Consider the following 13,445-nt stretch of genomic DNA (forward strand, 5'->3'; position numbering starts at 1 on the left):
GCTTGGGGTGGGCTTCTATGTAAAGCTCTTCCCAGGAAAGGACTGGGGAAGAAAGTTGGCGGTGGGTGGGGGGTTGGTTGGGGGGGAAGCAGAGGTTGGATCGACTTAGAAGTTTGGAGATGAGCAGGGAAAGGAAAGAAGGGGGGTTTCTGGGGGCCGGAGAGCCGAGACCTACAGCGCCCTGCTCTCCGAGGTGTGTGTGGGGGGGGTTCCCCTGGGAGACCCCTGCTCGCCTCCCCGGCGGGCGCGACTCCCGGCAGGCCCGGAGGAACTCACTTACTTCGGGGCTGAAGCTGCTTTGGGCCGAGCTGAGGGAGGCGAGCGCGGTGGCGAGCGTGAGCAGGGGGAGCAGCAGACCACCGGCGGGCCGTGGGGCAGGAGACATGGTCCGCGACCGTCCCGGCAGCCAGCCGTGCGGGCTCCGCGGTGGGGCCCAAGCCCTGGGGTCGTGCCGCCACTCCCTTGGGGCGTCTTTGTCTTCTGTGGGCACTGAATTTGGATCCCTAGACCGCTGTCCGCTTGGAGATGAGGGGATTGTTCTTGAAAGCGCCTGTTTGCTTGTCTCCTCTTTTCCGTTTTTTGATCTTTCTTCTGCTTAGTCTGCGAACTGGATCGCGAGCCCTCTCTCACTCTCTCCTTTGGTCCCTCCCTTCTCCCACAGCCTCTCCGCCCCCGCCCCAATGCCCTCCTTTCCCGGTGCGGACGTGGTTGTTTCAGCCTGAATCCAATTACAGCCAAGAGCCGGGTAAAAAAAAACCCCTAAGTTGCCTTTCTGTGGTGGAGGCTGCCATCTGCAGGGGTTGAGGCCACAGCTAAGGATGGGGGTCTGTGGCGGGGGGACCCAGGGGATGGGATGTGGGAGACTTTCTCCCCCTAAGCATATTTTGGGTGGTTTGATTCCTCTGGTATTCGGCGTTTATCTCACCTCAACAGTGGGCAGTACTGGGAGGCCCAGTGGTTGGGGCAAACAAGTTCAGAGTCTGGGAGGACGGTGGTGAGGGTCTTCCAGGTCCACGACCCCTGGGTTGGGGGGGTGTCTGTTGAGACCTGTGGCTCAACGAAACTGAAACTTTTGTCCCTGGTTCTGGACAACCACTCCTACCCCTCTCCTGCTGCAAGCATGCGTCAGACAAACTCCACAACCACATTGGGTCTGGGGGTTCCTGTGGAAAGACCAGTGCACTCCCTGAATTATCATCATTTGCAATCTGGCCGGTCCTTAAATTAGAACAGGCTGGGGAGGAAAGAGGTACAAGGCCATGGAATGCAGGAGAAAGGCAAATCAAATTTTGGGAAACGGACAAAGAGATTGGGGATTAGGACTTTGGGGGTTAGCTCCCCCTCTACCCTGGAAAAAGGCAGTTCCCTGAGGACTGACATCTTCAGGGACTGACTAAACTGAGAACAAAAGGTGGAGGTATGCAGGGGAGGGGGAGGGGGAGGGCACGCTGAAGTGGACAGTGGGGGGAAAGAGGAGGTTGAGAGTTCGATTTGGAAAACTAGCACAACAGAAGCAGGAAAAGTGTGGGAGACAGAAAACTTGACCATCAGCAAAATCTAAGATCCCAGAATTGCATTGGTCAGCGAGAGAGGAAGGAGGTTGTGGGGGGAAGAAGGGAGGGAAAGAAAGCAAGGGAATAAAGGAGGCTGGACAGAAATTAGGTCAGGTAGGAAGCTCTAGAAATACTAGAGATCCAGGAAGTATTACAAGTTTGTGGCAGGATAATGGAAGAAAAGCCCAGTGCCCCAGTGGTCTGTATTGTAATGGGAACAAAGGTTCCCCCCCCCCCCACCCCCAGTCCGTGATCAATTAAATGAAAGGTTTCTCTGGGTCCTGGACACCTAACAGGTTTGTGGGAGATAGTGATGGGGATTAGATAACTATGCCCTGGTGACTGTTTGGGGGCTGAGCACCTCCAGGGCTCCCTTCCACAAAGTGGGGTTGGGAGGTATAAGCCTCACTTTGACCAACCTCTGGAATTTAGCCAGAACCACATAAACCTCAGAATCCAACTCTTTAGCAGAACATGCAACACCCAAGTCTCGTTCTTCCCATGTCAGCCTTCCCAGTGGGGGTATCCTCTTGGGCCGTGTATCTGAAGTTGAGGAAAACCAACACCAGTTGCTTGCCAAGAAATGCACCTCAGCCGGAAAGCCTTTTTCATCAAAGCATTTATTAAATGAATAACTGTGTGCAGCCTGAGCTGTGTATGGGCTGTTAAAGGCCTGAGTGCCTCGCTGACACCAGGACAACTGCTGCCCCTTCTGCATGTTCGCAGAGCAGCTACTGTTCACAGTTGGGCCAGTCCGATAGCCCGCCGAGGAGGCAAGTGTCCCAGAGCGCGACTGCGCTGAACTGAAATGGAGCCAGGAATGAGGGCACTCGGCCAACTTCACTAGGCAGTGATCCTACAGGCAGTTCCTCCTGGTGTCCAAGCTCCTGTGCTCGGAAGGCAGATGGGGATGTGAAGGCTCTCTTCTGGCTGGGATGAGGCAGGGAGGGGAGAGAGTAGGAAGCCAGAGAGAGGCTGGGAAAGGGAGACAGGAACTGCTTTTTATTGACTTGGTAGTGGGTTCTTCAGTAGAACCCCTTTGGGTTTCAGAGCATTTTTCTGCTTCCTTTCTTCTTCCTGCAACTTCTCCTGCTGCCTAAGCTGCCATGCCTGTAACCCAGCATCCATTTCCTGTGACAGCAGTACAACTCGTCTCTGAAACAGACAGGAAAACAGGGTGGGTGACATCTGGGGCTTGGGCTCTGCACATATATCCTTTCACTCCCAGATCAAAGGCAAATGTTTCAGCTGGAAAATGACACTGTTGAGTGGCCAGGGGACCAGGTCCTGGGATGGGAAGTAGGAGGAGGTTAAATGTGTGGCAGAATGTCTACTACTGGTCCCCACCTTCGGAGTGCCCACTCCATTCCTCCCTTCTCAAAGTACTGGAAAAACCTTGAGCTGTTAAAACCTTGGTACAGGGGGGACATGTTAGCTTGTGTGTGAGTGCAACTCAAGACAAATTAAAATGTAAATTTTTTCCCTTTAAGAACACACAGGTTGCCCTGGCCCGGGCTCTAGCCACTCACTGCAAACTTCTCCCTTTGGGCTTTTCTTCGAAGCTGGCCTTTCATTGGAGGTGCAGGGCGGCCGTCTGCACAGAAAAAAGACAAGTATTAGAGATGATGGCTGACAGCAGCTTGTGAAGGCATTGTGACAGGACAGGGAAGATCTAGTCTCTAGTTCCTCTCTTCTATTTCACACCTGTGACGGCTTTATTCTCCAAACCCCATCCCTCAGTGTCAAGGGTAAGGTATGCCAAGAAGCAGCTCTGAGGCATACTCCTACTTGATTTCACTTACCCCTCAAGGTCCTGGAATTCAAGGTCCTTTAAAGGGCTGATTTTGTTTTAGCTTTAGAAACCTTCCACACAAGCAATCTGATCACTGCTCCACTCACCATGAATCTTTGCTAAACGCCATCTCACTCCGTAACGAAATGCCCTCTTTTCCTTTCCTCTCAGCCCAGTTCTTATCGGGAGGCCCCCCTAAAGCCCTGTCTGTCCCAGAAACCATTCTCGAACTTTTTCAACTCTGTCAAATCTCTTTATGAAAGAAGTACGTACTGGTTATTTATTATTCATCTATTTGCCTTGGGACATTTATTGTACTAGTGGGTTTTTTTGTTTGTTTGCTTGTTTGTTTTTGGCCTTGTTTGGTACCTCAAACCCTCTTGGGAGGGGATACAGCACTGAAGTATTATTAATTTTTAAAAATGTCATGCTGTTTTCTAGCTCAGAGCCTGTGGCCTGCTTCAGATTCCACATCTCCCTGTCTCTGTGACCCTCCCCTGATCACGCTGTCTTTCCCTTTCTCAAAAATAAGTAACACATGAAAAAAAATTTAAAACAATGTCATGCAGTTTTCTCAGCTAGACTCTCATGGACTGCGTCCCTAGGGTGTCACTGTAGCACAGTGTAGGCACACAGTCACATAATAAACGTTCTACAAATATCTGCTGACTTGGTGAAAAGATGCAATATCTTACCTAAAGTAGTTTATAATGGAGCTGAAGAAGGACACTTATTTTCTACAGAGTAAGAAGCAAATAGTGAAAACTCTGCCCAAAAGTTTTGTGGAAACTGAGAGAGACAATTAAGTAACATGTCCAAGACTACAAGGTTAGCAAGTAAAGAAACCTGAATGAAGAATCAATTCCAAGGTCTTTCCAATATTCCATACTACTTCTGGGAGACGCTAGGCTTCCTACAGTAAATAACAAGCAGAAAAAACCTTTACCATCCTCCTCAGGCTCATACTCCTGTAGAATCCAATAGGGTGTTAGTATTCAGGTCTCTATAAAGTTTTTTTTTTTTTTTTAATAAAAAAAATTCTTTTTTTTGAGAGACAGAGAGAGACAGCATGAGCAGGTGAGGGTCAGAGAGAGAGGCAGACACAGAATCACAAACAGGCTCCAGGCTCTGAGCTAGCTGTCAGCACAGAGCCTGACACGCGGGGCCTGAACCCACGAACCCTGAGATCATGACCTGAGCGGAAGCAGACGCCCAACCAACTGAGCCACCCAGGCGCCCCCAGGTCTCTGTAATGTTGAAGGGTGCCTGGCCCCTGTTCAGTTCTAGTCCTAGCTTTGCTATTACCTAGCTGTTTGATCATGGGAACTCTGAGGCCTCAATTGTCCCACCTGTAAACTGGAGTCCCATAGAGGGAATGGGGAATGGCTTCAACTTTTCTAAGATCCCTCCCTTCTAGGTCTAATATCTATTTTTTCTTCCTTTCTTTCCTTTTCCTTCCTTTGTTCCTTCTTGGGGGCGGGGGGAGGGTGGTGGGACTTTTCTGAAGGGAGCCCACCATCCTCATTCCTCACCCTTCTACCTCTCTCTTCCGAGATGTTCATTTAAGGCAGCTTTCAAAGAGCTCTCCCGGCATTTGGTACCAAATTCTCAACAATGCACTCACCACATAAAATGGTGGGTCTTTCTAACTTTTTAAAAATCGTCGCCCCTGAGAAATGTAAAGATCTTGTCACTCCCTCCCCCGGGGCACTCCAAGTTGGAATTATCTTCTAAGTACCCCACAAGATCCCATCTAGCTTTACTTTCCATAAGCATAGTTTAATTTACAAAATAAACAATAGGGCTGCTTCTCCCCAACTCCAAACATAAAGTTCAATATGATGTCCACTCACACACATCCCCACCTTGAGCCCCTTCTCCCCCCACCCTCAGCCCAGGGACGTTCCCTCTCGGCAAAACTCTCCTAAGGACAGTTAACTGTCAGATCAGCGCTCACCCGCGTAAGACCAGTCTGGGAGCTCCGTAAGGGGCCCGTAGCCAGAGGGGTTAGCAGACAGGCCCTGCCTGGGTGGAGAAAAACATTCCGGTGAGGATTCAGCCCAGCTTCTGGCACCCCAGGACCCCCTTAAACCAGGAACTCACTCGAGTCGCCACTGACTGCCCGCCCGAGCCGCCACGCTACTGTGCAGCCTCCGGACACCTGCTGGGAAAACAGGGCAGAATTGGGAGAGAGGCCGTGCAGGCAACTCAGGGGTCCTATACCTGCCCCCGCGGGCTCCCGAGCCCAACGACTGCACACCCACTTACACAAAAGCAGGGTACCTAAAGCAGCCATGCTGAAGTCGCGGAGCCGGAAGTGGGCGTGGCCCCGGTGGTCATGAGCCACTCCGCGGGGGAAGTCGGAAGCCGCCATCTTGGATCTGGCTTTCAATCACGGGCCCCGCCATCTTGGGCCATTGTACGGAAGAAAGGGACAAAACTGCGATCCTGGTATTTGGGCGAGAGTGGTTGGTCTGCGGATGCATGGTCAGTACTGGTGACATCGTCAGTACTGGTCACATCCTCAGTGGAAGTCGTGTCCCAGCCTGAATCGTTTTGAGCTGCCCCAGCGATCTCTGTGCAGCGGTGTCTAGTCCTTTAGAATTTATGCCATTATCTTAGAGTAGTTCCCTTACTCTACCTTCTTCTGCATCACTGTAACGTGTTTTTCTCACTCTGCATGAATCCGAAAATTTGTGTTTCATCCCTTATTCAACACAATTGAAGAACTTTTATGTGGCAAGCTTTGTTCTAGGTGCTGGGGATTCTGCAAAACAGACGTCACGGGGGCGCCTGGGTGGCTTAGTCGGTTAAGCGTCCGGCTTCGGCTCAGGTCATGATCTCACGATTTGTGGGTTCGAGCCCCGCGTCGGGCCCTGTGCTGACAACTAGCTCAGAGCCTGGAGCCTGCTTCAGATTCTGTGTTTCCCTCTCTCTCTGACCCTCCCCTGCTAGTGCTGTCTCTCTGTCTCTCAAAAAAAATACAAAACATTAAAAAAAAAAAAAAACAGACGTCATCACTATTCTGATAGAGCACCCAGTCTAGAGAGAGAGAAGACAATAATAATCACCAAATTACTGTAATAGTACAGTTGAGATTGTAGCAGGTGCACAGGGATATATGAGCACCTGGCTCTGGGGCTCTCAAACATTAGGTTCTGGGCACTTGCCATTGACCAAAACCCAAAGGTAGACAGACGGTGGTGAAACCAGAAAGGGATTTATTTCAGTGAGGCCAACACCAGGAAGACAGAGGTCAAGTGTCTTAAAGTGCCGAAAATACTTCCAGGTTTATATAAGTAAAATGAGGGGCAAAGGTGGGTGAGTACCCGCAGGTGGGCAGTGAAGGTCAAATCTATCATTGTCTTGCTTAGAGTCAATCATGGGTGGTGTCTTGGGGCTCTGGGCAGTGCTTATATATAGCTGGGCAGGTTTGTTTCATTTTTCTCAGGGGTTGCTATGTCTTCAGGGTCTTCCGCCTGAGCCAAGAGACAGGCTGAAAAGAACCTAACCGGAGGGGCACCTGGGTGGGTCAGCTGGTGAAGCATCCAACTTCAGCTCAGGTCATGATCTCCCAGTTCATGCCTTTGAGTCCTGTGTTGGGCTCTGTGCTGACAGCTCAGAGCCTGGAGCCTGCTTTGAATTCCGTGTTTCCTTCTCTCTCTGCTCCTTCCCTTCTGTGTGGGAGGCGGATGCAAGATGGCGCCTTGGCATCCTGCCCGAGCACATGGTGAGGTACGGCCCGCCCACCTTTGGTATTCCCGCCCCCCGGGCCAGATACCGCGATAAATAAGCGACCAATGCAAGACCATGGAATGGGTCAGCCCTGCTGTTGCCAGCCAATCATGAGCGGCCGCGTAGCCTGGACGGCATGTATATATGGGAGAGCAAGCAGCGGGAAAGGGGAAGAAGAAAGAAATAAGTGGACAATAAAACTCTCTGCAACGAATCTCGGTGTCGAATCTCGGTGTCGTGCGTCTTTCCAACCGCTGGCGGTCTGGGCGGCACACTTCTGTGCTCTTTCTCCCTCTCAAAAATAAATAAACAAAAAAAAATTTTTTTTAAAGTTTGAGGCCAAAATGGAGGCAGCAGAAGTCCTCCAAGATGAGTGTTTTACCGTTTTGTAGCTGTAATGGGAAGTTGACCTGGAGAAAGCTGTCAAAGAAGGCTTTCTTGGGGGAATAGGTCTTGGAGCTAAGATCTGATTTCATTTTTGCAAGGGCTACCACCACATATTGTCTAGTATAGTCCTTGCAGCAACGAGGCAGGCACAGAAGTTCCCCTTTAACCATGGTTTCACTTTCTACAGCTTTAGTTATTCACGTTCAGTTGTCCTATGGAAGCAGATACTCCTGACAAATTGTGAGAAGGTCAGTAGTAGCCTAATGCTAAGTTACAGTCCCTAAATCATTCACCTCACTTTATCTTATCATCTACAAAAGAAAGATGAATACAGACAAAAGATATTTTGAGAGAGATCACATTCACATAACTTTTATTACAGTATATTGTTATAGTTTTTATTGTTGTTAATCTCTTACTGTGCCTAATTTTAAATTAAAATTTTATGATAGGTATATCTATATAGGGAGAAAACCAGAATATATACAGGGTTTGGTACTACCACAGTCATAAGCATCCACTGGAACGTATCCCCTGTGGATCAGGTGGGACTACTACACTAGCGAAAGAAAACACAGACCCATGACTCCTTCCCTTTTTTTAATCATTTGTCTTGGGGAATTAATTTCTCTTTAATTTTTTCATTAAAAAAAAAAAAACTTAGGGCCACCAGGGTGGCTCAGTTGGTTCAGTGTCCGACTTTGGTTTTGGCTCAGGTCATGATCTCATGGTTTGTGAGTTTGAGCCCCGAGTTGGACTCTATGCTGATGGGGTAGAGCCTACTTGGGATTCCCTCTCTCCCCTGCCACCCCGCGCCCCCACCCCCCAAACAAACTTAAAACAAAAAACCTTAAGTATCCGACTTCAGCTCAGGTCATGATCTCATCGTTCATGAGTTCTACCTCCACGTCACGCTCTGTGCTGACAGCTCAGAGCCTGGAGCCTGGAGCCTGCTTCGGATTCTGTGTCTCCTTCTCTCTCTGCCCCTCCCCTGCTCTTGCTCTGTCTGTCTCTCTCTCAAAAATAAACATTAAAAAAATTAAAAAAAAAAACCTTTAATATATCACATCTGAAAACACTGAAGTAAGTACAAATGCTTTATAAATGGTGAAGTTCCTACAAACGTGCCCATTACTATGTGCTAGGCTAGACACTTAACCGGCACTGACTGGGGGAAACCGAGGGAGTGGTGCAAAGGCCTATCTGGAAGTTTATCATTTCCTTCTTCCAGACTGGGAAGTTTTTCCACAGGAGGTGGCTCTGAGCTGTGTTTTGAAAGAGGGGAAGGGTGGATCCTGGTTTAAGAAATAAAAGCAGCTGTTTAAATAACAATAAGAATCGTATAAGCTAGGGCTGAACCAAAAGAAAGGATGGGAACAAAAGAACTTTGGTTATAAGCCAACAAATGGATCTCAAAAAACTAAGCAAGAGCAGTAAGACAGTAAGGAACTATTACCATCTTACATTCATACACTTCATTTTTACCTATCAAAGCACTTCCATATAAATGATTTCACATGATTCTCATAATAAATCTATAAAGTAGGGAAGAGAGTCCAGGAAGCAATCCTTGTACAGATTGCTTGTAGTTTTCAGAGATCAGGAAATTGAATCAAAATATGGCTGTGGATTTATTGTTTTACAGTTGCAACAATGACTGAATGCCCCTTTTGCAAGCCTGGTTCCATATCCCTTTGGCTGGTTCTGAGATAGACAGCTGAGGTAGCACTATTACATAGTTTACAGCTGGCAAATCAAATAGTAAAGCCAAGGGCTGGAAAAATAACGTTAGTGTCAACATTCAAGGTTGACAGGAAAGATGACAAGCCAGCACTACCACCGTCACTATGTAAACGAATTGAACCAGCAACATTCCTATCTTTCAGTAGCTCACTTAGGGGATACCATCGGTTTGCAAAATTATTATTTTCAAGATTTTATTTTATTATTTTTTTAATGTTTGTTTATTTTTGAGAAAGAGATAGAACACGTGTGAGTGGAGGGTGGCGGGGGGGGGGGGGGGAACGACAGAGGATCCAAAGCGGGCTCTGCACTGACAGCAGTGAGCTAGACACGAGGCTTGAACTCACAAACCTCAAGATCATGACCTGAGCTAAAGTCAAATGCTTAACCGACTGAGCCACCCAGACACCCTTAAAGATTTTGTTTTAAAGTAATTTCTAGGGGCACCTGAGTGACTCAGTCGGTTGAGCGGACGTCCAGCTTCAGCTCAGGTCATGATCTCATGGTTTGTGGGTTCGAGCCCCGCATCAGGCTCTGTGCTGACCGCTAGCTCAGAGCCTGGAGCCTGCTTCGGATCCTGTATCTCCCTCTCTCTCTGACCCTCCCCTGCTCACGCTGTCTCTCTCTGTCTCTCACAAATAAATTTAAAAAATTTTTAAAAATTAAAAAAAATAAAGTAATTTCTACACCAATGTGGAGCTCAACCTCACAACCCTGACATCAAAAGTCATATGCTCTTACTGACTGAGCTAGCCAGGTGCTCTGAATTTGCAAAATTATAAAAAAGGGCACACACATTAAGGTGAACAAATAATGCCAACAATATAAATTCTGCACGCAGAAATGAACGCATGCAATATTTTAATATCTATGGAGGTCAAGGAGCCAGAGCTGGAGAACTTTGGGGGTAGGATGGGAAGTTTAATTGGGAAAACGGAGAAATCTGGGAGGGGAAATGTCTTTGGAAGGAGGACAAGTTCAGCCTTTGACGTGGTTAGTATGATGTGGACAATCTGTGGGTCGTAAATAGCAGGAAATATGGTTTAGGATTTTGAGAGAGAGAGAAAGGACACTAGTGCTGGAAGCTAACATCAGCAGCATTCCGGGGACCTCAGGGAACAGGGGTCTGGCAGGGGAAGGGGTCTGGTGACTGGACAGCACTCCTTAATGATTTCATTAAACTCGCGAGCCACAGAAAAGTGGCTTTGTCATCCCAAACTAGATGTTCTTCGATCTCTGGACTTCATCTAGCAAAGGCTGGAATGAAGAGCAATGAGAAGCATCAGGAATCTGACTTCATGACTTTCCTCTCTTAAACTCCTTTGCCTTTCAAGGGCATCACAGCCTCTATTTTGGTCTTAACATTTTGCTGTCCACTCGTGTTTTTGTCCAGTATGTTTATTCAAATATTCTTCTGTGTATTCTGTACACAGTAACTTTTGTGCATGTGCACTGCTCTGGGAAATTAGGTGCTTTTTATTTTTTATTTTTATTAAAAGAAAATTTAGATTGTTTATTTATTTTGAGAGAGTTTGCCAGCTTGAGCAGCGGAGAGGGAGAGAAAGAATCCCAAGCAGGCTCTGCCTGGGTTGTCAGCAGAGTCCGATGCTGGGCTCGAACCCATGAACCCTTGAGATTATGACCTGAGCCAAAGTTGGACACTTAACTGACTGAGCCACCCAGGCACCCCTAAATTTTTTTTCATTAAGTAATCTCAATACCCAGCATGGGACTGAAACTCAGGACCCTGAGATCAAGAGTCACTGAACTAAGCCAGCCAAGCACCTGTGGGAAACTGGGTGCTTTTTGAAAAAACATTTATTCATTTTTGAGAGAGAGAGAGATTGCAAATAGGGGAGGGGCAGAGAGAGAGGGAGACACAGAATCCGAAGCAGGCTCCAGGCTCTGAGATGTCAGCACAGAGCCCACGTGGGGCTCGAACCCACGAATGGTGAGATCATGACCTGAGCCGAAGTCAGATGCTCAACCGACTGAGCCAGGCACCCCACTCCGTGCTTTTTAAACCATTGAGATGAGGGATGAGGGATGCCTGGGTGGCTCAGTCAATTAAGCCTCTGGCTTCTGCCCAGGTCATTGACCTTTCGGTTCGTGGAGGTTCGTGGGTTCGAGCTCTGCGCCAGGCTTTGTGCTGACAGCTAGTTCAGCACCTGGAGCCTGCTTTGGATTCTGTGTCTCCCTCTCTCTCTGACCCTCCCCTGCTCGCACTGTCTCTCTCTGTCTCTCAAAACAAAAACAAAAACAAAAACAAAAACAAACCATTAAACCATTGAGAAGATGAATAATGATGATGTTGGAGAAAATATAAGTGAAACTGACTTAGAGTGACCAATTCCACTTAATTTTATAACTTGTTCTTCTTTTTACATGCCTATGGCCAAACTGAAGTTTGAAAAAGAGCAAAGTATTTGGGAAGTATCTTATTTTACCTTCCTTCATTATTTTCCTCCTTAGGACCACTCAACAATTAAATCCCTGTCAACCCATGCAAGAAATGTGGCAACTAAAGGCTACCCCTCACACAAGATGTTGCTTTGTGTATTATTTCCTTAATACACAATTTATTGTAGCACTTTCCTTTTCTTCCCCCATGGCTGCTAAATCAGTTCAGGCTAAATTTTGTGTTAAATCATCCATCTTCAAGATGGGCGAATTATGACCTCGGCCTACACTCTTTTTTTCTTGCCTGGCAGCTGGGAAATCTCTCAGCTGTGTGTCTTCCACCAGATTGGTCTTGAAGGTGGGTAGCTCTTGGTGAATTTCTGCAGAGTGGCAATACTGGCTTTAAAAATGCCAAAGTTGGACTGTCCAAAAGATGTACAAAAAATCGTATTATTTACAAGACATCTTTTAGCCTTAAAACATGGGGAAGCGTTTCAAGATCCCTTTCCTTGAATCAGCTCAGCAACACCCTCTTTTGTTGGGTCCACACTGCCACTGACCCTTCAGATGAAAGATGCTTTGGGCACTCCAGCCTCTCCCGAGAACGGGATATTTTTGGTTAAGTGCTGCCTCCTGGCGGCAGCTCTATTGCCCCACAGCTTCCCTGCCTAGTGGAGACCACTTTCTTTAACTGGGGATCTCGAAGCTGATGCAACTGCTTCCCCGAGGGGGCGGGGAGTTGATACGCCCATCCGAGAGACCCCTCCCCTGGCTCCCGGCGGGCGCCGCTCCCGGCCTCCTCCCCCACCGGACTTTGCAGTCCCGAGTCCCATCCGAGTTTCAGCCTTGCATCTCGGGGCTGGTGGCGGGGTTGCCAGGGTTCGGGGCTCTAGCCCGACGGCCGTCGGGCAGCTTGCGCGAGCGGGATTGGGAGGGAGGGTGGAGGAAGCTGAGCGTCCCCGGGGCGGAGGACGCGCCTAAGGGTATCCGCAGACACTTTCCTGTCTCACGGGCAGCGCAGCTGTGCCTGAGCGCAGAGAGGGCAGGGGAGCGGGTGGCCGACCCCTCCGTTCTCGGATCCTGGCGCCCTTCCCCACACCCACCACACCTCCCTCCTCCTGCGCTTCCTGCAGCTGGGAAGGGGCGGGGGCTGCTGGGCCAGAGGGAAGGAAGGGAAGGGACGCCGGGTAGGGTGGGCTCCTGGTCGCTCAAGGCAGACCCCGGTTTGGCCTCCGTATCCAGACCTGGACTTCGCTGGCGACCGAGCTCTTAAGAGGAGCATTGAGGGCGGGCGGCGGCTTGTCGGGGTTTGGGAAGGCGAGGTCTCGGGGTTGCGGATACGGAACAACCGGGGCCCAGGGAGAGAGGGTAATGAAGGGAACCGGCGGGGGCGACGTTAAAGGGCGGGAGGGGGAAGGCGAGGCGGGGCTGGGGGATAGGGAGTGTGGGAGAAACGGGCAAAGGTGAGGTAGGCCTGCCGGCTGGGCGGGGGCGGAACGGTGTGGGGCCAGGGTCACGGGGGAGGGGAGAGCCGCGGGAGGGTGCCCACTACAGGGTTTGCGGTTCCACTCTTGAACTTTCCTGCATTCTCTTGAACCTGAGCCTCGCTTCCCTCTGCCTCGTCGCGTCTGAGCGGCCGTCGCAAGGTGGCCGTCGCACCTAGCTCTCGCCGAGCCCAGACCGGTCACCTGAGCCTGGGTGTGGGACCAAACGGTTGGGAGCTTCTCGGAGGATACGAGAAAGCGCGTTAGATGCAGGGCTTTTTTGTTTTCTCATTAATGAAAACAAGTTTATTTCCAACCATTCTAGGCCTCCCAGTAAAAGTGAAAATTACA

General features: G+C 49.2%; 3 protein-coding genes across 7 annotated transcripts in view; 1 reads left to right on the forward strand and 2 right to left on the reverse strand.

Moving 5' to 3' along the window:
* The window catches only part of MMP14 (matrix metallopeptidase 14), a 10,611-nt gene extending 9,949 nt beyond the window's left edge, over positions 1–662 (reverse strand). The window contains exon 1 of the mRNA XM_029953068.1: positions 281–662. Coding sequence (XP_029808928.1) covers positions 281–385 — 105 coding nt within the window. The 5' untranslated portion in view covers positions 386–662. The remainder of the gene's footprint in view (positions 1–280) is intronic.
* The window catches only part of SLC7A7 (solute carrier family 7 member 7), a 71,389-nt gene that overhangs the window by 23,263 nt on the left and 34,681 nt on the right, over positions 1–13,445 (forward strand). The gene's annotated exons all lie outside the window — the stretch shown is intronic.
* MRPL52 (mitochondrial ribosomal protein L52) lies at positions 2,155–5,663 on the reverse strand. Of its 4 annotated transcripts, none has more exons than XM_029953076.1 (5): positions 5,614–5,663; positions 5,449–5,509; positions 5,303–5,370; positions 3,083–3,147; positions 2,155–2,708 (listed from the first exon to the last, which is right to left on the reverse strand). In XM_029953076.1, exons 1-5 carry the CDS (start codon positions 5,639–5,641, stop codon positions 2,556–2,558), a joined length of 375 nt encoding a protein of 124 aa, XP_029808936.1. In that variant the 5' UTR covers positions 5,642–5,663; the 3' UTR covers positions 2,155–2,555. The 4 variants fall into 4 exon arrangements, with proteins under 4 accessions (XP_029808936.1, XP_029808937.1, XP_029808938.1 ...); XM_029953077.1 differs by having other exon boundaries at positions 5,449–5,506; positions 5,629–5,656; XM_029953078.1 differs by having other exon boundaries at positions 5,449–5,506; positions 5,614–5,653.

Source organism: Suricata suricatta, chromosome 9 (assembly GCF_006229205.1).
Source record: "Suricata suricatta isolate VVHF042 chromosome 9, meerkat_22Aug2017_6uvM2_HiC, whole genome shotgun sequence".
Taxonomy (NCBI): Eukaryota; Metazoa; Chordata; class Mammalia; order Carnivora; family Herpestidae; genus Suricata; species Suricata suricatta.